At 35.6% G+C, this 24,468-nt stretch overlaps 1 protein-coding gene across 16 annotated transcripts in view; it reads left to right on the forward strand.

Moving 5' to 3' along the window:
* LOC131438189 (whirlin) overlaps positions 1-24,468 on the forward strand; it is a 282,897-nt gene that overhangs the window by 241,152 nt on the left and 17,277 nt on the right. For 13 of the 16 annotated variants that reach the window (XR_009230891.1, XM_058608027.1, XM_058608034.1 and 10 more), the window contains 3 exons: positions 19,544-19,662; positions 19,784-20,039; positions 20,501-20,569. Coding sequence is in view for 15 of the 16 variants with exons in the window: in XM_058608027.1 (XP_058464010.1) it covers positions 19,544-19,662; positions 19,784-20,039; positions 20,501-20,569 (444 nt within the window). In the remaining variant the exon portion in view is untranslated. Of the gene's footprint in view, positions 1-19,543; positions 19,663-19,783; positions 20,040-20,500; positions 20,570-21,581; positions 22,028-24,468 lie in introns of those variants that run through there. The other 3 variants (XM_058608039.1, XM_058608042.1, XM_058608040.1) reach the window with 2 other exon arrangements.

Below are 24,468 nucleotides of genomic sequence, written 5' to 3' on the forward strand. Positions count from 1 at the left end.
TCCGCAATTAACACGGTTTTCTTTTACACGAATTTTTTAACACGATACGTCACCCCCGTGTAAAAAGAGACCTTAGTGTATAGTGAAATTCAGTTCATTAAATTATCAACTAATATGACCTACAAATTGGAACAAATTTGAACCCAACCTAGAAGATTTTTAACGCTTTTCTATGACGATTTGAAATTTGAAAAATTTATCATCTTGTAATTTTAGAACTAGAAATCGGACGAGGATAAAATTCAAAATTTTGTTTATGGGACTATCATTCTGTTTATTGGAAATTAATTTCATGAAAATCTGATGTGAGTTCATTTGGTCATAGACTATCATAATCTGCAAACTAGGGAAATTTATTAGACAATTACAATTATTCGCCACTCATCACATAGTTAATTTTAATCGAGGCAATCTACGCGAGGATTAAATTGGATCAGAACAAAAATTGGGATATTCGTATGACATCTTAAGATCTATCGGTTAAAAAGTCGGTTTTCACCGTGATTGCATAACCTTTCTATTTGACAATGACAAAAAGATATGAAATAGAGAAACAGAAACGAACACAGTACAGAAGATTTGAACATTGTGTTTTTTAAAAAAAAATAGTATTTCTGGTAAACATAACTCGTGTCCAACAAAATCATTTTTATTTTAATACCGGTTCCGACAGTAATTTGCATACCGTTAGTAGTTCGACTGTATGAATTTATATGCACAATTTACCGATCTAGAAGATATGTGCTTCTGTGGCTTAGTCAATGAGCGGGTGTACTTTTTGATCTCGATTATAGGTTACCGAGAGAGAAATATGCAGTGGTGACTGAAGTAAAAAGCTGTTTCAATCCACCAAGTGGTGTTATGATGACTTTCTCATATCAATACTGTAATATTCTTCAAAATAATTTTCTTTGATTCTTGAAAGAATAACCGAAAATGGTTTGTTTAGCCGTCTACTAAAATGCCTACCGATTGAAGTAGGTTTGAGGCAAATTTTATGGAAGCAGAAACCGGAAACCGAGATGGTCGAGTACTGATAATGACTATCGAATGGAGTAGTTTTGAGGCCAGTTTAGAAAAACTTTTACGTGTTTTGTTACACCTCTTTGAGTGATGGTATAAAATTTTTAACATACTTTACCTTATAATTCCGGGACCGGATGTCCGATCAAATTAAAATTCAGAAGTTTTGTATACAAATAATAGCCAGGAATTTTGTTTGGGACTATGAGACCTTTCATTTGAATCTAAGTTTTTGAAAATCGATTCAACCATCTTCGAGAAAAGTTTTTGCAACATACACACATACATATACAGGGGCTGGGGTCCACTAGGAGATTGATAGTACCTATTAGCTCTCTCCGGACAGTACCAGCCTAGATGCCGTGTGGAATCCGGCGGAAAAAGATGAACCAAGAATAGATCCACTGGGTTCCTTCTTCCATGTCGTAAAAGGCGACAATTGCAGGAGTTTCTTTTTCCTTTCAGTTATCAGATATTTTCAATGTTTCACTTCTGATTACTCTATTTTACTAAATTATCTCTTTATTCAACCTATCAATTTCCGTCTAGCATCGGAGAAAAGTTTTATTAGGAATGATTTCTTCTTCCATGTTATTGATTGTCTTTCAGGATTATAAAATGAATGATAAAATTTAACCATTGCGCAAATCCGTTTATATTACAAAGTTAATAACAGAGATAACATATATCGGTATATTGAATACATAGTAAAAAATACTTGATATTAATATTTCAAACAGTAAATTAATATTTTCCTCGGTAGTCGGCTGTCCAGATCAACCAATATAACCACTTAATAATTTTAATAAATAATTAAAATAATAAAGCGGAAATAATAAAGAATCAATACGCGTGTGAAATCTGTTGACCTTTGTTTGGTGATTTAAAATGATTTTATAATAACTGTTTAGAATATTTCAATGCAATGAATCAACTTTTTTGTCTAAATCCTATTCGCTCGTTTATTTTGTATCACGTAGTCATTATAAAAAATAGGGAAGTTTTTATTTTTTACGCGATGGTATTGCAAATTTTTCTTCAGTTTCCTCGAACAAGAGCTGTGAATCTAGACTTCCCGGGACTTCAATATAGGATATTGTTGAAACGTTCACTCGGGAAGTCAGTGAGTTTAGTGGTGCATCCGAGCATCTTAAAACCGGAACATACTGAGTCGCGCGAGAATAATACCAATACTGAAATTTTTACTAACAAATATCCTTCTCCCGTGACACTTGTGGAGTGCGCAGTAGTATATACGGCCTCAAGTAACAACAAGTGTTGGACTAACATCCCTTCCCATTCCTTAGACGATCTACGTTCGGGCCTGGCCGGCGCCGGTACTGATCAATGAATTCTGGGATTACCAGAAGATGTATATTGAAGGATGATTTACCAGTCCTAGGTCGGATCATCTAAAAACTCCCTGTACAATTTCAGCTAATTCCGATCAGTAACGGAGTAGCAACCAGGGGTGGTCGCTCAAGCTGTAGCTCATACACACACATACATATACAGACATTTCTCATACTCGACGAACTGAGTCAAATGGTTTATGACACTCGGCCCTCCGGGCTTCGATTCAAGAGACGGGTTTCACTGTGATTGAATAACTTTTCTATATGAGAAAGGCAAAAAGAAAAATTCCTTTTTAAATTTTAACAGGTGTATTTAATACATAAGGAACAATTACAATATGGTCGAGTTATTCATTTTCCCATGTTTATAGTCTTTGATTCTGTGCACTTGCTCGATGGAATTTCATTCAAAAGATTTCTGGTGGGAAATTTCCACTTGCAAAATCATCCGAGTGGGGAAAGCACCATACTCATAACATGTCATTCATCGACCCTGGACCCCAGCCCCTTTCATATGAACTTTGCATAATAAGTGAATTAAGTTCTTCCAAATATGTGAAAAAAAATTTTAAATGTATTTTTCGTCAACATTAACGTATTTGGTGTATTTTAACTTTACACAAAATGTTATCGGATTCCACAAAACCACCCCCAAATTGGTTTCAGACGCTTCAGTGTATAACTGGTTTAATTTAAATCGAAAAAACAAACAGAAAGAAAAAAAATTTAGAAACAGAAAGAGTTATTGTTCTAGTATCATTCATTTATGGAATGAAGCACAATCGATTGTACATCAAGTAAATAACACACTCGTCACTACCGACTGCTACAATAACAACCTTCATTTTGTTTTTTTTTTTGTATATGCGATAAAAAACTCCCTCCAATCGGGTATCAGAACTCACGAAAGCGAAGGGGCCAATCTGGCGTTTTTTTGTCGTTCCCTTAGCATCATCCTGCCCAATAGCGATGCCCGATTGCGTATTGCAACGAAAGTCAGACGTATGAAACCAAAAAAATAAATACCTTCTCATAGCAGGCACTGACGTAACGCTGCTGTAAACATAAAAAAGCATCGCCCATCGAATCGCTCGAATTCATTCGTCGGAGGGGAACTGCCGTTCCCGTTCTGTTGTCGAGCATTGCTTTCCCCCTCCTGGTTTCGACTACACTAAATATGTGTATACATAGCCGTATGTATGCCGGGAAACCTCAACCATCTGACGATTCAATGGCACGATGGCAGCAGCCTGCTTCCCCCTTTTTATTATGCCTCTCAGCAGGCGAATGTGGAGTGTTTTTTTTTGCCTCAACGGTATTCTGGTAAAGCGAATTTGACGCACACATAGCCGATCATGAAATGGGATTCTGAGAAGAAAAAATTATTTTAGGGTGAGTTTTTTTCCTCTTGCTTTGTATATACATAATATATTTAACTGGCGATAGAAACTCTCCCCCCAGATTCGCTAACGGAGGCAGAATGGATTTGCCCTTATTTTTTAGTACGCTTCAAAAGCAGTAAATGCTGCGGATCTCCACCGACGGAGGGACTTTCCGGAATCAAATGGTCGTTGTTGGGGATGTGCAAAATGTGTGTTTCGCTGTTTGTTGTGATTCTTGTTGTGATTTACACTTTCGAATAAACTTAAAAATGAGCTCAATAAGACATTCATTGTTTCCGAACCGAAATAGTATTTCCTTTTCGTGTACAAATTTTAACCCTGGATCTAGCCGTTATTCCTTTCAAATTGGTGAAAGTCATCCATAATTCGCTTGCACATCTCTATTGATCATTTTTTTCTTTGAAGCATATTTGTTACCATGACAACTTCAGAACACGACATCGCGAGCTGGAAGCATCGAACCCTCGAAAAGACGACAGCAAAAAAGGAATGTTCTTTACAAAACATTTATTATGTGGGGATGTGGTAGGATGAGAAATGCGTCTCCAGTGGATGTGTATGCCGCATCCAGTGGTATTAGTCGAGGACTGATTGAGGGAATATGCTACTTGGAATTACGTATTTGAACGTTTTTACGTACAGCACAAATGTTGTTTTTGCATTTGAAACGGTTCGATAGAAAATCGTTATCAATAAAAAACAAGAAAAAAATCTGAAATGAATAATTTTTATCCGTATATCTACAATAGTTAAGAAAGAGAATAAATAAAATTCATTGACGATAAAATGGTACTTTTTTGTTCCTCGCTATCATTCGTAGAAATTTCCAAACCTACGTTTACAATAACAGGTATGCTGAACAAAATATACAATATACAATAAGTTGCTAAAACTTTGTGATTACTACTATAAATACTACTTGGAACTTTGAATTTCATGTCTGAATATCTTGGGAATGGCTACTTACTGGAAGAAGTTTAGTATGAGCAAATGTATTGCTTTTGTGCTGAAAAATTCGGTTTGTACGGAAAGAAATCCGTTACCGTTGTCATGGTGAAAAAATCATGAAACAAACAATTTTATATTTTCAAGAATGTCAGTTATTCATGATTTTATGAGCAAAATTATCTAATTCAAAAAAATAAATTTGCATTACTTGCAGAGTGCTCTACAATTGAAACACGTAACTAAAAATTTTTCCCGGATATCACTTTGAGCCTTCTGAATCTAGTGATAATGTGATGAATTGTGTAATAGATTAATACAAAGACGAAAAGCAGACATTGCAATAAAAGTACTACTCAAATTGGTTAATTGATTCTAAGTATGCATTAAAGTATGTTTTGTGTAAGTAAAGGGTGATTTTTTGCTGCTATCTTTTTGGCAAAACTGTTTTGATAGAATCGTGTCTTGTGTCATTGTCAAACTTGTTCAGTTTGGTCTATAATTTAATCATAAATCGTCGTTTGGTCTATAATTTAAACGTGAATGGGCGTTGGTGCTTGGAGGAAGATCCACTTTTTTATCGAAAAATTGTGTTCAGCGACGAAGCTCATTTTGGGTGGAATGGATACGTCAACAAGCAAAATTGTCGCATCTGAAGTGAAGATCAGCCAAAAGCATTGCTACTAATGCATCCCAAAAAAGTCACTGTTTGATGTCGATTATAGGCCGGTGGCATTGTTCGTGAAAAAACGGCCGATATTTTGGAGAGAGTGTGCCAAAAATGGACCTTGCGCATGGGCCATTTAAAGCAAAGCCGCGGCCAACATTTGCATGAAATCTTCTTCATACATAAAATTATATTGATCGTTCTATCGATTCCAATGAAAATTTCATCAATCTCAATTTGATTAAAAATTGAATCCCATACCCTTTAAAAAAAAATTTTTTTTGTGGTTGTTAGATTAACATTCCAAGAGCTAGCTAAAACCGATGAATGAATTTGAAACAACGTCTAATGCAAGTCTCAAGCCTTGTTTAATCACTTTTTTGTTAGGCTTAGCTCATAGATATGAAAATACAGGTTGTATTGATCCACCTAAACATTTTTCTATCTTCATCTAGATATTTTGGTTTGAACTAGACGATTTTTGATGAAGATTTGGAAAAAATATAATAATCATGCTTCCGTTCGAAACAAAATTTTTTGCTGATTTCAAATATAAACTTTGTTTCAAAGGCAATGAGCACGTTAATTTGAAATCAGGTGTATTGAATAAATCTTTTATTTGCTATTCACTGTTTGGTTATTCAAAGAAATAGCTTTTGAAACATTCGTTAAAGTCAAAAAATTCAAAAATAATGCGGGATTGCACGCATAAATATACGTTGATCATTATATTGCATTTCTTTCATATTTGAAATCCTATATTTTAAGACAACTGCAAATAAATGCCGTTTACTTGAAAAAAAAAAAATGGTTTCGTGTAAAAACCGAACAAAGTTTTTATTCGCTACTCCCTTTTTTCACCAACTTCTCGGTCGCATGTAACCTCGGAACTAATTCTGTATCATTTCTAAGAGTATTTTCTAATAATTTATGGAAAAAAGTTACGGAATTTCAACAAAATTAGGCTTGTTTGAAAACTACTATTGGTTCATTAAACAGGTTTGAAGTGAAAATGACTGTCACTTACGGTTCCAGTGATATTATGACATAAATGACGAAAACGCCAAAACTCGTTAGCACTTAATTTTTAGAATGATGTCATTAATATCAATAATTCTAGGCTCGTTCGAGACTAAAATTTGGCTATGGGTCGATTTCAAAGATCATATGGTTGACATTTCTAGTTTCGGAGTTATAATCGTAAAAGTGACGTAATCGACAAAAGTTTTTATCCTTCCTTTATTCACAATAATTTATCCGTATTATTGCTGATTCGCTTGGTCTGAGAAATGTTGCGAAATAAACACTAAAGCATGCTATTGTGAACTTCCCGCATAAATGAATAAATTGGTGTATAAAATGATCCCGAATTAGTGACAGAGATTATCTTAATAAAAAGGGAAAACATATTTCATTGAAACTGTGTCGATGAAAGAGACAGGCATCATCATCATAATGAAACACAACGTTAAGTTACCCATTGTACAAAGTATCTTCAAAACTTTGCCAGCACAGTTCAGTAGACAGTAATCAACAAATTCATCATGACCATGGAATTTATTCAGACATAACTATACTGAAAAACCTGTTTTACTCCACGTAGTGGTGCTATAACACCTTTCCCGTATAACTCATGTTTTCATTAATATTACTAAGGGATTCTTTTGCATATTGAATAGGAACAAAACAGTTTGTTTGGGCATACTTTAGCATAACCTTTTCAATTTTAAACAGTTTGAACCCAAGTCAAAATAGGAATTCTTCGTATTTTTTTGCATTTTCGCTCTGATTGACAGTTTAAAATTTTGAACAAATCTCACCCTGTTGTTCCGAAACCGGAAGTGAGATCCGAGCAAAGGTCATAATCAGGCTATTTTTATATACTTTGACCCTTTTATTTGAGTCTAAGTTTGTGAAAATCGACTTAGCTGTTTCTGAGAAAATAAAGACAGTTTCGTTTTTGAATTTTTGACTACTATTTCCGGTACTTCCGGAACCGGGAGCTGGGAACCGGTATAGTCGAAATCGATTCGTTATTCCAGCAACTAGTATAACCTATGAATTGAAACAGTTTTGAACTAACTATAGAAGGATTTTTGCATTTTTCACATAATCGCTCCATACGATAGGTTGCAGTTTAATACCCTATACTTCCGGAGCCAGAAGCCGGAAAATGCGATGAGTGGTCTCTGAGAACATCGAGTGCACTTTTTTAGCTCATTTTGCACATTTTACCTGGTAACTCCCGAACCGGAAGTCGGATCCGAATCTTATTTGAAGAGAATCAGTTTATTTATTTATTTATTTATTTATTTATTTTTGGGAGCAGGGAAAAGCCCGATGGAGATGAAATTTAGCAATCTCTCTCCAGCAGGCATAAAACCTCCTCATCAGTGTCAACAGATTACAATGATCCAACAGATACATTTGGACTTAACACTAACAATTAGAACTAACAATAAAACTAACAATTAAAACTAACAATGAAAACTTAATCTATAATCCTATAACTAGTTGATGACACCAAGCATTGCATGGCAGTAATAGTGCTCTTTCTTAATAGGTGAGAGAGAAGAAAACAGTGGGTAGGCGAATGGAGTACCAGGGTTGGTGGAGGAGGTGGTAAAGGAGCGTGGACTAACGACGATGTTAGAATCGGCATGTAGATCTAATTAGTGATCGAAGAAAGCATGGTGATAGACAAAGAAAAAGAGGAAGGGACGACCGGGTTAATTCTGCGAGCAAATCTAGTTAGTGTCCAATGAAGATGGTGGAGACACGAAGTGGGGGTTGAACGAAAAAACAATATTGTCGGTTACAAAACAAATACGGATCGTAAGGCTAATCTGACAAGTGATTACGAAACAATCGTTTAATCATATTTCGAGATAAATGAAAATCGAAAACATTGGAACAGTTGTTGAAAGTTCGGCACATACTGGAGAATGGCTCATTGTACCAATAATTTGTTCTTGCAATAGGTAATCTGAGAAAGGGGTGGGAACGTAGATTAGGTCGATGAATGTCGAGATTAATCAACTGCAAAAGCTCGGGACAGTCGATATGTGATTGAAGTAAATCAGCAACGAAAGTTGCTTTGGAGATATTTCGACGAACAAATAACCGATCCAAGTCAATAAGCTTACAGCGATCGATGTAACTAGGAAGATTAGCAGGATCTCTCCAAGGTAGGTTACGCAGGGCAAATCTAACAAATTTATGCTGAATGGCTTCAATCCGCTCTATGTCGATTTGATAATGAGGTGATCAGACAACAGCTGAATATTCAAGTGTCGAGCGGACTAAAGAACAATATAATGCTTTTAGACAATGTACATTGACAAAGCTCTTGGTGATGCGGAAAACGAAACCTAAAAGCTTGGATGCCTTAGAAATCACATAGTCGATATGACTTTTGAAATCTAGCTTGATATCAAGAATGATATCTAGATCTTTAACGATAGACTCACGTTTGAGTACATTCTGCGAAATGTGCATTTTTTGCTACATACACACATTATATTAGTTCAGTTCGTCGAGCTGAGTCGAATGGTATTTGACATTCGACCATCGGGGCATAGGTTGAGAAGTCGGTGATTGCATAGCCTTTCTATATGAGAATGGCAAAAATTAATAGTGCTGCTAAAATATGAATCCACCAAATTGCCCTCAGCTTCGACCCATCGAACATTACTGGGCAATCGTGAAGAGGGTCTTCAAGAAGACTGGTTAGGCAGCTGGGAACATGCAGGAGTTCAAAAAAATTTAGGCTCAAGCGTCCAAAAAATGCGATGCAACACTTGTCCGGAACTTGATGAAGAGCGTTCCATCGAAAATTCGTGAAGGAATAACTTAAATTTCATCCGGTTTTCATTATGCTCAAGTTTAACCTCGCACAATAAAGGAACAATTTTTAGTTTGAATAAAATATCGTTTTACCTATTTTTATATATATAAAAAATAGGTATAGAATTCGCTCAAACTTTCGAAAATTTTTCCGAGGCCCGGAGGGCCGAATGACATATACCAATCGATTCAGCTCGACGAACTGAGCAAATGTCTGTGTGTGTGTGTGTGTATGTGTGTGTGTCCGTATGTGTGTTGTCAACTAAGAGGTCGAGATCTCAGAGATGGCTGGACCGATTTTCATCAAACTAGTCGCAAATGAAAGGTCTCCCCGTCACCCAAAACGCTATTGAATGGTTTTGAGATCGGATGTTTACTTTTTGAGTTATACAAAGTTTTATGTCAAAATTTTCAGTTTTTTGACAGTATCTGTCACAATTGACCTTGAAAACAGAATATGTTTTCAGACTTAGATTCCGCACGGTAATACCTATCCAACAAGCCATAGATTGTTAAAATCCGTCCATTTTTAACGGAGATATCGAAATTTTTCTGTAAGCGACTTTTCCCCCTATTCCAGCAGTAGGAGTTTTGAGCGCTGTATGACAAAGAAATGCTTGGGAGCAACGGAAAACACGATTTTTTATACTGTTACATACAATTGTTTCTAAGAACCAAAAGGATTGTGTACAGCATTCTTTTTCATGACATTTAGCCTCGGACCGATTTTGGCACGGCTCGTTTTTGGCAACATAATCGTTCGAATATGACATATATAAACCAGATGATGGCAGAATTTTTTTTAATTATTTTGTTTTAAACTACTTACAGCAATAAATGCTGGAACAACATAACATCCATATACCATTCGAATCAGTTCGTCGAGATCAGCAAATGCGTGTGTGACAAATAACTTCAATTAATTTTATCGGAAAATTTCTTTTCTACAAATTCAGATTCATACGAAAAGTCGTATGCTCCCAAACAAAGTTCCTGCATTATGTTTGGTTCCGACCTCTGGTTTCGGAACTACAGGATGATATGTGAAACGAAATCAAAATTGTGTAACTCATTTTTCTTGAAGATGGCTGAACCGATCTAAGATGCAAATGAAATCTAAAAATCATCTAAGATTCAAATGAAAAGTTTCAAAGTTCTATAAAACATCTTGCTTTTCAGTCAGATCCAACTTCCGGTTTCGGGGATTGTATAAAAATGTCTATTCCACATAATTTAATCAGGTTTATCGGGTTAGCAGATTTGGATAGTCGATAAAAAAATTAACTTTTTTCAGTTTTAGTGGTATTCAGTTGTCGATCAGAAGGCACCTAAAAATTTAATTCGTGCTATGATCTCTCAAAGATGTCTTAACTGATTTTCAAATGTTTTGAAACAAATGTAAAGTGTACAGCTACTCAGGTGAATTTATCTGACTTCGGCCATACCGCTTTTAGAATTCCGGTTCCAGTATAAAATCGTTTCTCAAAGCTCAATCGTTTTCTCAAAAAAAGCCTAATCAAATTTCAGAAACAAAAATTTTAATTAAAACAAACTTATATACAAAAATTAATTATTTTATCCAATTATGACTTCCGGTTCTCGAATTACATGATGATGAATTTTTAAAATTCAAACCGATATAGAAGATGACAATCCCGAAAAGCTTCAAAGTTGAACTCAAAACTGTTGTAATTTATTCGTCATATGGCCATACGAATCGGTTTGGGTTATGCTGGTTCCTGAATACCGGCTCTGGAAGTACCTTAAATTACCGTAAACTCTAGAGTGGAACTTACATATCATGGCATGTTTAATCGATTATCACACTTCTAGATTCAAATTCGATCCGATTTGCAGTTTCGACATTACAGAGTAATGAGTGATTAAAATCTCAAATTGTCGCTTAAAACGAGGTTCATTACAAAAAATGTCATGAAAACTTAAACACCGATGAATATTCATGCAAAAAACACATGCGGATTGATAAAAATAGGTATCATCTCACTGCTAGGTGGATTAAACACGTTTTTTTATCATAATTTGAAAGAAAATTTTGTGGATAGCTTATTTTCGATACACTCCTTATTATTTCGAGCAGCATGACTGATGACTGTTATTTTGCGCCCATGCCGCAAAAAGTAGTAAAATTCTGTCGTTTGACGAGTCAGGTTTTAATGATTAGCGTTTCATGTGGAGTTAATCGCAAGTTCACATTCATATTTGTTTTACATATATTGGATAAAATTGTGAACTTTTATTCCACATATAAATGAATTTGATATAAAGGCTATTTTTTAGAGTGTCACATCTTCCGTCATTCTGTCATTCAATTGTCATTCTAATCATCCAATTGTCAAAGTCACTTCTGACGTTTTATTAAGTAATCTTCGTAAACTCATCACGAATAAGTTCGCACCAAAACAACGCTCTCAAACAATTGTTCAATTCGTGAAACGCACAGAAAATTTCGTGATGTTTCTGGTGTTCATAAACAGCCAAAATTTCCGTTTTTGAAGCAAAAGAAATCCTCACGATGTTCTCAAAAAACTATTACACCCAGAACAGTGCACTGTTTGGCGTGGAATTCACACTGGTGGTATCACCGGTTCTGTGGATGGAGCTAACGGTAAATGGGCCCTGCTACCGTGCCATGCTCAACGTTTTTTTTTTTTTTCAGAACATCGAAGTCATCAATTGGATTCGATTGACTTCGGTAATCATGTCCTCGTACGTTTTGTCCCCGTCTGATGGTCGCCTAGATCATGTGATCGGACTGCCCATAATTAATTAATTAATTGTTGTGAGTCTACGTTAAGTTGCTGGTCAACACTTTGGATGCTTTGGAGGACAATATTAGGCATGTTATCAATGTAATACATCTCGGTTTGTACGGTGTTCGTACAGAAGAGCCCATATGCCCGAAATCATATTCAAAATAATTGCCATATGAATTGATATTTCAACTAAAACCAAATTTGGTCAAAATTTACATATTTAAAAAAAAATATTGCACCCTGAAAACAACACCCTTTAGAAAATATAGATAAATAGAATATAGAACACATTTAGAATCAGTTTGACCGACTTCAACAACGGAAAAATAATTATAGCAAAAACCATCATAATCCAAAAATAGCCCCTGTAATACATTCAACCAATCAAATCAACCACCATCCAAGCATCTCCCTTTTTAAAAGAACCATAGACTAATCCTACTACTGACAATTCGATACACGGGTCTTACAACAGGACTCTAACAAACCACGCCACGGAGCGATGAAATCGGCAGATAAATTATATTGAATGGACCGTGTCCATCGGTCGGTCGCTCGGTCAATTACCGGTATCATCGGGCGAATTCCGATCCAAGTGCGTTTTTGTTTTCATCCTACGATGCAACGAGGGTGGCCGTAAATTATAAGGCAAGGATTAGCAACTCTGTGCCCTTCTGTATGAAATCGAGCTGCCGGATAAGCAGGCACTGTAGAACACAGTCTACAAAGCTATGACACATGTTCAATGGCCGACAACTGACTAGTCTTATCGCTGGAAGCAGTAGCAGACATCTTTTCGGTGTCTTTGTTTACACCTACCGTGTCCAAGTTTGTCCGGTGCACTTGTTTCTGCTTGTTTTTTGTCGTACGAACAAGAAAACCTCCAATCTTGTGTCAACAAAATGGATGTGTAAAACCAACCGAAATTATCAAGTGCATGGAAACTGGCATGAAGGTAAAAATAAGACAACCGGTCGAAGTACGTAAAAACAAGTGGACTGACTTGTTTACATTTTGATGAGCTGTCAAGCAAGATTCGGTTTGTATTGTTTCTTTGTTCCGAAGCAAAGATGACGAAGGTAGTTTTGATTTGATTTCCTACAATAGCCTGCGATACGCTTATTTAGAATTTGCGGTTCCAGAATTAAATACTCTTAATATAAAGTAATTCTACTCATATTTTGAAGCAAAAGCAATTCTCATAAGGACCGGAATTACGTGCATATATGCATTTAGTATAGCTCGCAAAAATTCCACTGATTCTTTATGTAATTATTCAGGTTTACCTTCAACGAATTCAAAACTCGTCAGTCCGGATTTAATTAAATTGCAGCGGTGGTCACCACATGCAATTACACTTTCTCCGAAAAGGGTCACCCATGAACGACCCTCCAGGGCACGTGCATAATTGGAATATTTTTATAACGATCAAGAAGCAGTCTTCACCCTGGAAAAATATTCCACTATGATGTGGGTGATAATGGCGGAAAAGTACCCAAATCTAAAATGTGTACCAATCGCATTAGGCGAGAGCCAGAGAAAACCCAACTGTCGCGCTGTTGATGTTGTTGTTTATATGCAACTGTAATAAAGATAAACATATAGAAATCCCACAGAGAGCGCCTACTGCTCGGGCCTACTTCAAACAGTTGAAAATGCTGTCATCGAAGCGCTCCTGGGATTCATTATTTGCGTTAATCATTCGTACGCAAGGGGTTTTGCAACACTGAAAATCACATCTTGGCGTTAGGATGGAGCTCCCAAGGTTCAACCCCTCGAACAATAATATTTGCCCGCGCCAATCCCCGTAATTTCGTACTTGCAGGCAATGTCGCCTTCAGCATTTGGGAAAAATCGCCTTTCAACAGACAGGCAGGCAGAGAAGGGGAAGCCTAATAATAGATGATTGAAAACAAAAAGTGGCTCACTGTTTACTGCAGCGTACAGTAATGCGAGGGTAACGATGAGCCGGGTCATTTTTTTTCTTTCGCTGAAAATGTAGATTTCATCGGATAATGGAGAACCGTCTTCTACGAAAACAAATAGTGGTCTTCTCGTAGAAGCCATATTTAGTGTTCTGGAAAATGTGTGAATTTTAGACAATTTTCTATATCGATATATTATTTTACGTTACCGCGCAATTATGTGCAATATCCTCACCGAAACACAATCAATCAAAGTTCATGTATGAAATATATAAGGTAACGGGTCCCTACTTCATCTCATTTGTAAGGACGTTACCGCAAAAAACTGACTTAACCACTAAAATTACTATGACATAATTATTTCATATGTCATCCTTGCTCCACATTACGATCTGTTTCACATTTCTTGGAATTAAACTAATATTACGAATAACAACTCGTCTTATATTATGACATCAGTGATAACGAATGATTACAATCAGTGATATTTGCTAAAGAGAAATGGAATTACATTGAAATATATATGTTTTACGAACGTTCATATGAACTTGGAAAATCAATAGTGAAACTATCTAAACAAATAACCAAAAAACAAAGTTACGTTTATAGTTGTATGACTTAATAAAGAATCGGGAAATTTATTTGAAAATTTCTAATGTAGTTACATCTGCTTTATTTAAAACGATTGTGCAACTTATACAAAAATTCATTTATTTATTTTATTCTCTCAGTAGTGTGTCATCTCGCGTTAATTACAGCAATGCGAATAGGATACTGGTGAGATCGTTCCTTAGATATATTTCACATTTTTCTTATTTATAATGTCTTATTAAATTTTTTCTTACTAAAAGTCGGGCTAGACTAAACTCCGTCGATTATTCGGGGAAGTTTATAACCGTGCAGATATTTTTTGTGACCATCTAGTATTTTTATTATGATGGTTAGGGAATAGATATCAAATTACTTCGAATCGCGTAAGGCGTTGTTGTTCGATTGATGATAATCCAGTGATATCTTGCCAGTATTACAAAAAAAAAAAACAGAACACAATGAATCAAATTTATGATTTTATATCGAACTTCCCGACAGCCGGCTGTTTCACGAGCTTCGGAAGAAATTTCGTATTTTAGTAGCAAGCACATATTAATACAAAACGCGATAAAATTTCTGCGTATTCTGGGTAGCCGGCTACCCAGAGCAATAAACACATAAACAGCATAAACAATGATAATATTTTTCGAAAAATTACTAACAAACAACCCCTTCCTGTGATGCATGTGGAAATGCAGAGGATTCCTCGGTTTCTAGTAGCAACAAGCATTGAACTAACAATCCTTCCTTCCCAAGAAGATCTGCATTCGGACGTGGCCGGCGTCGGTATTGATCAGCATGCAGGGATCAATGCAGTTTACACAATGTGAAACAACGTGCTTTTCCCAAGCAAGTTGTTTCAGAAAATTGGTTCTGATCAATAACGGAGTAGCAACAGACGGGCGGTCCCTAATTTTAATTCTTTCCTAAAATTCGATTAGCGTCTTTTCAAACACGAATATAATATAGATGAATACATAATACTTTTTGATGAATCTTGATACTTTTTGTTGAATCTTGATAACGTATTTCTCTTGTCATTCAAATAGTCTCATTACAATAGCATTCGTTTGATTGCAGCTTTGCAGCTTTCAAACGAAGAATGTGGTTAGGCAGTTTCATTGTTGATACGGTTTTATATCCAAACCTAGAAGTGCTCAGCATAATCCACTGATCCGTGTTCAGTGACCAGCTTCAAAACGATCCCAAGTTTGTCCAAATCGACTTAGTCATCTCAAGTAAATTGTACCGACGATAATGATGATTCTCAATTTAGAAGGAATTTCGGAATATACAAAATAAAAATTTTTTTCCTTCTACGGTTGTGATTTTTTGGTTTTGAATTTGTTTATTTTTACATATGTGATTATTTACAGAATCGAATGAAGGAAATTAGAACCCGTCGGGTTCTTTGCCTAATGTAGACCAAAATCGGATAAAAAATTCATTATTCTTATGTTGATGTTGATGAGAGAAAGTTCATTGTATCGGCATATGTAAACATTTCAGTCGGATATGTTCCTATTATTTGTCGCTTCAAGAAATTAAAATTTGCACCATGAGCATTGAATTTCCAAAATTGCAATCAAAAAATATATTGAACACTGGAAAGTGTTTTTTTTTATGTAGTTATGTACATGCCGATGTGATTCGGAGTATTCTGTCGGCAGTAATAACATATTATAAGCCTGTAAAAAATTAATATTAGGTAATATTACTAACTAAACTAACTACTAACTAAAATTTCCAATGGCCTCAGCATTTTAAAGCTAAGGCAGTGTGCTCTATTAAATACATCGATGAAAAAAAAATAACTAAAATTTTCAATGATACAACCATTCTTTTCCTATAAACGTTTTCCGTTTGACAGTTAGTATTCATTGATTTTACTAATCGGGCGGTATTGTTTATACCGTATTCGGCGATTATTCAGAATTGCCGCATGAATTGTATTTGTATTCACAAAATTCTGTAGAAAAATTTACGGGTAATCGATCGTCCGGTAAAAATTCGCGTAATTATTGTAAAAGAAAATTCATGTACCGAAAAATAAGGTTATTTATGATCTTTACCATAAATTTTCGTCGAAAAATTACCGAATACAGGAATCAAAACTCAGTGTGTACCAGTCGTTTATCTACTTGCCCTGTAAAGATAAAATAGAACACCACACGCTGTTCTGCTTCAGAATTCCCAATCAAATTACCTTCAGAGTTCTGATAATACTCACAAACTACTGACTCCTACTGCACATATGACAAGATTTATTTTAAGGCTATGATCCAACACGGAGAGAACGAAAAAAAATCAAGTGCAGTGAAATATTTCATCGTCAACCATAGTTGCTCTAGTAGCCACTAGGTGGCTAACGAGGTTGGAAAGCTCATGGAGTTAGTCAGTTTCCGCATTTGAAAAGATTTTTCAATATTTTCTTGAAGCTTTCGAAAAAAATCTTCATAATTGAGCAAATGTTGACCAAAATGTTCAGTCCCAATGCATGCAATATTAACTAGGCTCTTCAAAAGAAAAAAATAAGGGGATTGTACCAATAGTGCGTTGTAATCGGTCCTAATAAGAAATATTACTGTGAAAATTAAAAGAAAAACGTGCAACACTTCTGACGCGAAAGTTCGATGTGATTGCACCTATTTTCATCTTAACCGTCGAACCAATTTGCTGAGCAGAGATGGCATATCTTATTCTAACTAAGGTTGATGTCAGAGTGAGCGCGGAACGCGGACCGAAGTGAAACGATTCAATGCGATGTACTGTTTTCCCATCGCATTCACTCTGACAGGTTTGCTATGATACGTTTAGATACGAGAAGCCTTCTGCTTACTTAAATGACCCTTGTCACGTCTCATTTTTCCGCACTTTATTCTTCACATCCTTGCTCTTCCTTGAGTACTACGGCTCTATGTTTTCATATTCTTTCTCCTCTTATAATCTCTAGTTAGTTTGATATCGTTAAAAAACCGAAAAAAGTATGATCAAATGTCACACTATATCACACGCGTCCAGACGCTTCGCGTGACGCTTTCACTCTGACAGCAACCTAACGGTTTTCCTATTTGAAATGAATGGTGGAGCTGGGATGATCAATAGAGCAGTTGCCCTATTTGACTTCGGATCGAGTTTTACAATCTAATGCGCGTTTCATTGTAATTGATTCAAACCAAAGACATCATATTAACAAGATATCCAGCTCTTACATTTCCCGAACAAATCATTGGCAACATACTTTTCTGCGAGCATGTCGCCCTCAGGCGAGTCTGTATCGAATCTCGTACAGTAAGGGAGAGAAATGTCAAAATCGTGAGCACCAAAATAGCAGCACTGCGCATCCATACAATTGACATGATAGGTTGAATGTGATGGCGCGCGATGGCGTTGCTGAACTGAAGATTGATTTCGCTCCAAGCTGAGTTCAAACTCTAACAATATAAAACACATCACTAGCTTACCGAATAGTTATGGTAGTCTGAATTCAAAGACATTATATTACCAAGATAATCAGAAGCAGCACTGCGCATCCATACAATTGACATGATAGGTTGAATGTGATGCCGCGCGATGGCGTTGCTGAACTGAAGATTGATTTCGCTCCAAGCTGAGTTCAAACTCTAACAATATAAAACACATCACTAGCTTACCGAATAGTTATGGTAGTCTGAATTCAAAGACATTATATTACCAAGATAATCAGGAGCATGGCGCCCGCAGTCGGCGCCAAAAATCAAGTGCATACGAGTAGGCAAAAAAGTGTTAAATTGGTGCGCATGAAATTAACGGCACTGCACACTTCTATATTTGACATGATATGGTAAATTTGATACCGTACAATGGCGTTACTGAACTTAAATCTGAAATGTAATTTCTCTTAACTGACGGGGTCTGCTGCATTGTATTATTTTTCTTTGTCGGTGTGATGCTACTTTCAATGTAATTTGTGAAGTGCGTAAGTTGTTTATATGTGCGCAGACCTACATCTGGTAACTATTGGAAGCTAATTTAGGGACAAACTATTATCTTAGAAACACAACCATTGAAGAAAAATGCCAAAGTAGTTTTCTCTTATGTCGTTGAGTGTAAATTACAATTGAACATGTCAGATTATTTAATATTTTAATCGCGAAGGTTTATTTATCAGTAAGGAAGAAAGTTGCTTTCACGTTTAAAAAAAACAACTGTTTATCTAGAGTGCTGAAATTGCCCATATTTTTGATAATTAGTCAGCCTACACTGCAATCTTTCGATATATAATTCTGAAAGATTTTAACTAAGCCCGAATTTAATCGAAATTTTTTTTACTTACATTATTCGCATAATTTTTACTTACATTATTCGCCTATCTCCACAGTTATGCTAAAATTAGATGATAAGCACTTTTCTTAGTAGGAAGTTTTTTTCTACCGCACTGCTTTTCACAGAACCTCACAAACACATGCTCAATACACAAACACCACGATATAAAATGTTTCGCTCTTGCGCGCGCTTCGTGTATGTTGAAATGCTCACTTATACACTCTTTCAAACTAATCACAATTTTTTCCTTTTCAAGTTGAACTCAATTTTTCTTCAACTGTGCAAATTGTAATTGCATTTTAGTAGGCTGCCGCTATCTAGTATCAACTTTGTAGTAATCTCTCACTTTTCGCTAATGAACTCTGCTGCTGGTTCAGTCCGAAAACGTGATAATTCTTGTTGTAAATACCGACTCCACACACATACAGTGATATCTGTTTTGTAAATTACACCAAGTTCTACTCACGGCCTGCTCTTCGCCCACGGGAAGTCTGAATGGAATGAGAATGCCTTCTTTTAGAAAAGCTTTTGTTAGTTTATAAACTATTCGTAGCAGTAGATTCGTAACGTTGGATTCCACCCAAACATGACCTTCTGAAATGTCGCATCAAACCGTTGATTCCTTGTCGAATCGAAGGCAACAACGCGCAAATAATTCCAGTCAATGGCCACAAAAATGAGCATGCGTCCCGTCCCGTTTAAATTACAGGTTTCCGATACGGATCTGGAGGTAATCGAAGCAACGGGAAGATCTCTTGTGGATGACTCTGGTGCGGCAAAATCAACGGTGACGACAGTGAAAGGAACCTTCCCGGATATTCGCAATCGGTATTCCCATTTGGACCAACATTCCTTGTTCTGTTCTTTTTCATTTGACCCTCTATTGTCTTCCATACCCTGACCTGTATGTTTGATTCTATTTGTTCCGTATTGTACCACGCGCCTGCAGCCCGCCAGCACCACTACCATACCGCCCTCTCTCGGCTGGACCAATCCTTCATCACCATCCACCATCCTCATCATCATCGCGTCATATGACGGAACTAGGGCCAGGGGGAACGCCAAACCGGGGTAGTTTCGGTTACGGAATCACCGCCACTTCACCCCCCGCTGGTGGTGTCCTAGGGTTGAACCCTCTGTATCACCCGAACCGCCAGAAAATTTCTTCGTCGTCTAGCGATGTTGTCAAACAGTTGAAGAATAAGGTGATTTTTGATTTTGTTTATTGTTTTGTCTCTCAATTTGTCCCAAACTCGAGCAGCATCCGGTTATGATCATTGTTAACAAAGTACGCATATCATTGGAAGCTGTTAGACGTTGTTCATTCTAATCACAAATAATGATGATAGATGGTAGAATATTGAACATCACAGCTTTCGGAAAACACAACTTAGTTAACACACATTCAAATGATGCAAATTTGTCTACAGATACATTTTACAAAAAACAACGAACATTTTAGAATGTCATCGGACGATTTTTCACCGAATCAAGTTCTTCTCAGAGAAAGTGATGAAACGATGAGAAAGAGATTTTTCAAGCAGAAGACCAATGACGAATGACCTACTGGTAGCGAACCGATTCATTAGAAAGAAAATGTTTTGACTTTCCAGAACACAATGAAAATAACGAAGTGTTCTCCGTTCTGTATCTCTTTTCATTCCAGGATTACAATGATCCATCGCGACCAAGGAGAGGCAGTGAAACTCAGCTGTCAAGGGCGGATTACGACTCGGTAAGTTGAATTAACTATCACTTCATTTCGCGTATTGCCTAGCAAGTCGATTTTTATAATCGATTTATGTTATTAATCGTTCTTGTTTTTAAAATGTTGTCATACTTAGAAAGTCGAAAATACTTTCTTTGTCTTTTATATGTGAACCGAAGTCATTATGCTATGTTGTTGATAAATATATACATGTATATATATATATATATATATATATATATATATATATATATATATATATATATATATATATATATATATATATATATATATATATATATATATATATATATATATATATATATATAGATTTTCGCAACACAATTTGACCCAATTTTACTCCTTCTATTATTATTATTATTATTATTAAAATTAAAATTTGCAATAAACAAAACTAATAGTAATAATTACTATTAGTTTTGTTTATTGAAAATTTTAATAGAAGTTAGTATCACAGTTCTTTGAAAACGATTCGTTGTTCTTGAAACGAACCGAATCATTGAATTTCGTCGTAAATAAATAATGTAAGCATTCTTCTCGAATGCTAAATTGATGAAAAAATTGCCCCTTGTTCGACACACAAAACAATTCTTCTAACTAGCTCTCTAGCTGGTGTTAGGCGAACGCAAGATAAAAATATGTTATTGCCCGGCTGCAGAATTGCACACGATACCAATTAAATTTATACTGACACAAGTAGAGTAAAAGGGCTCTCATTAAACATTCTCGTCACTACAATGAATAAGATTGTTTTTGGCCCGGAATTATATTAGTTACTTCGATGTTGAAGTTTACAACAAACTCTCCCATTTCGGGTAAAACACTGGAAGCTTTTTCAATTTTATTTCTAATTTTTAAATGATTCATTACAGTACTGGCGGAAGCAAATGCATGATTTTAGAAATAATATTGTCTTTAAATGTGCACTGTGCAATGTCTTTCATATTTACTTCAACTATGAAACAGATTGAAAAACATAATACAACTTAATTTTTCATGTCTTTTCACTCCATTGCAGGATCAGGTGAGCAAATCATTTCATGCTATATGAATAGTTTAAAACTTTATCTGTGTCAATTGACATAACTTCATTAGTTATGATTTTTAACCGTATGTTTTATACACACTTATTTCGTTCGTTGAATCACACTGAGTATGAGAAACAATTTCGGTAAAGAACAAAACAAACAAGACACAGAAGGATCAAGTTAGTAGATTTAGGTTCGATGAGGACTTTCCCCGTAGAGGAATACAGACTCTGTTTGTTCAAGGAAGGGCGTCATCCGAATTTTCACAGCTCATGTAGAAGGCTAAAACTCGAATTCAATGTGTTCACAGTTTCAAGTAGTGATCTCAATTAGTTATAATCCATTTTTCGAAATTTATAATGAGTACTTTTCAAGGCTAGAAATAGATAATTCGTTCCGTTCCAACAGCTAGATAATGTTTCAGAATAATAGAATTGTTTAAAACATTCTCAATAGAATTGATAGTATTCTTATTTTGTAGTTTCGTTGAATTTGTTTTTTAGAAACCCTTAACTATTTCGTTATTTCTCTTTTATTTGTGCCAATCACCATTTGTTTATTCCTTTTCTCCTTCCCGAAAATCGTTATCCAAAATTATCGGCGCAATCCATATATGTGTGTGTATGTACGAACATCTTACAGGGGAGCTACTTAGATGGATTACGATCACATTTAGGTGGTTTAACGCAACGAGTCAAATCTTGGTACTGGGGAAGACCTCTCGTAAGTGCAATATTTTGAAAATTGTTTTCTTTACGTGCTACAAATTTTTATTAAATCATGATGGATACGTATTTTTCTCTTCTTTTGAATAAAAAAAATCCTACCTTTGCGTTCCAAGTTTTGGTGTTGATTTCTTGATGAGTTTTATTAAGAGTTCATTTCCATTTTTATCGCAACGTATCACTAAAATAATTATGTTTTTGATTCAATTTTTAGTATCATTTTTATTTCTTTAAAAAAAAAATTAAAGTACTTTTAAGTAGTATTTGAAATGATAATTTCCTAAGTCGGTATCCTCCGATTAAACTCACCGAATCCCGTGTTGTTGAAACTTAAAATCTAGTTCGCACCAGTAATGATATTGCGAAGCACGAACTGTGTCCATTTTTATAAGTATGTATTTTACCTCTCACCCCGAACAAAGTTTTTCAATCCGACTTTTTAGTTTGCTCCGATTCCATCTAGAGCTTAAATTTACTAGTGCTTTGATTAATCTAGAAATTATTTCTCAACAGTACCATTAGCTGGCTTTGTTAGATTTTAGATAGTTATTTTTCAACAAGTTCTCGATGTTTTTGACAATCACTTTTTTCCACCTAGTCTAGCAGTGTCTATTATAGTTTTGGTTTTTATTGATTTCTTATTGAATGTAGATTAGAAATTGTGACTGCATGAGCTCCGTCTCTAACTAAACAAAAACAAAACTTCTCACTGAACTACCCAAATCTGGCCCAAAAGAAACGTTGGTTGCAAAATTTAAATCCCCCAAAAGAGAGGATAGGATTAAGTCTGATTATATTTCCGCCATTTCATGATTTCCGTATATTTATACAAATGGACACCTTTGATTTTATCCATTCGAATAAAACTGAATCTGTAAAGACCTTTCGATTGATTCTAGTTTCTGAAGACAGTTTAGTTTTCCGTATCTTTTATTTTTCTTTGTTTCTTTGCACCAAGTAGCATGATGATGAGGCACCTCTTTCTTAGTATCGAAGATCGAACCGAAACGTTGTCCGCCGAACAGGCGGATCGTAATACTAAAGTGTTCATTTTTTCAGTTCGAAAAAAACAAATTTATTTAGCTCCTCTCTATCGCGCACTAGATTGTTTAGTCTCTTTTTTTTTGTTCTCAACATACGTCTAGCTTACCCTAACTTGCTAACTAGATCAACTTTTACAATTACTCACCAAGGCATTATTTCCATCGTCGGCATATTCTGTAGGATCCTTCTCTTGGGGGTGACCATCATCTGGGCGTTAAGCGATTGTGGGTTCAAGTAAATGTCTTAACCTACCAAATTTCTTGGTTCTTGTATTTTGGAAATATTTATCCAAGTTGATCCAGATTAAACTATTTTAACCTAAATCATGACATTCAACTTGGTCATAGTAATCTTCTGAATTTGACTGAAATAGGAAAATGATTCCTACTACAGACAGGCAGATTATCAATACCGTAACTCGTTGCGTTTAGTGACAGTTATAACACTTGGTTTAAAATAAACTTAATACAGCAGTAAAATTATTAAATAACTTTTTATTAGTTTACATGATGAAACATTTATTAGTTTATGTAGTGAAACGAAGACGTTGAAGTAGAAACGGAAATACCGGAAATGAATTATAAACCAACCAAAACAGAACTTTCTGTATAATCAGCTGATTTTTGTTGCATACTGTTACTGCTCACGTCACTAAAAGCTAGCGATGCCAAACAAAATTTACGTGAGAAGATATGAGTTTCGAACTGAAGCTGCTTTGAACTCAGTTACTGTTTTAAAGCTTGCTTCAGATAGAATTGGAACAAAGACAATTGCCTGTATTTCAGTTATTTATTATTGAATTCAAGACATTTTTTTATATAAATGTAGCGTTTTCTTCATACTTTCAAGAAAAAATACGGATAAAATTATTCGTCACGGTTCCGAAGGAATTCTCGAATTTTTCCTGTAACACGGCTCATTAGGCGGCACACACCTTCTTCGTCCATCGTTTTAGCTATCTTATTCCACCAGGTCGTCATCTGGTTGATGTCTTTGACTCTCCTCTTCATGATTGCCCAGTATTTCTCAATAGGGCGGTACTGGGGGCAAACTGGACCCCTTTCTCTGCATACCATTCTTGAACGACTTTGCTGTAACGACAGCTTGC

This window comes from Malaya genurostris, chromosome 3, assembly GCF_030247185.1.
Source record: "Malaya genurostris strain Urasoe2022 chromosome 3, Malgen_1.1, whole genome shotgun sequence".
Lineage (NCBI taxonomy): Eukaryota > Metazoa > Arthropoda > Insecta > Diptera > Culicidae > Malaya > Malaya genurostris.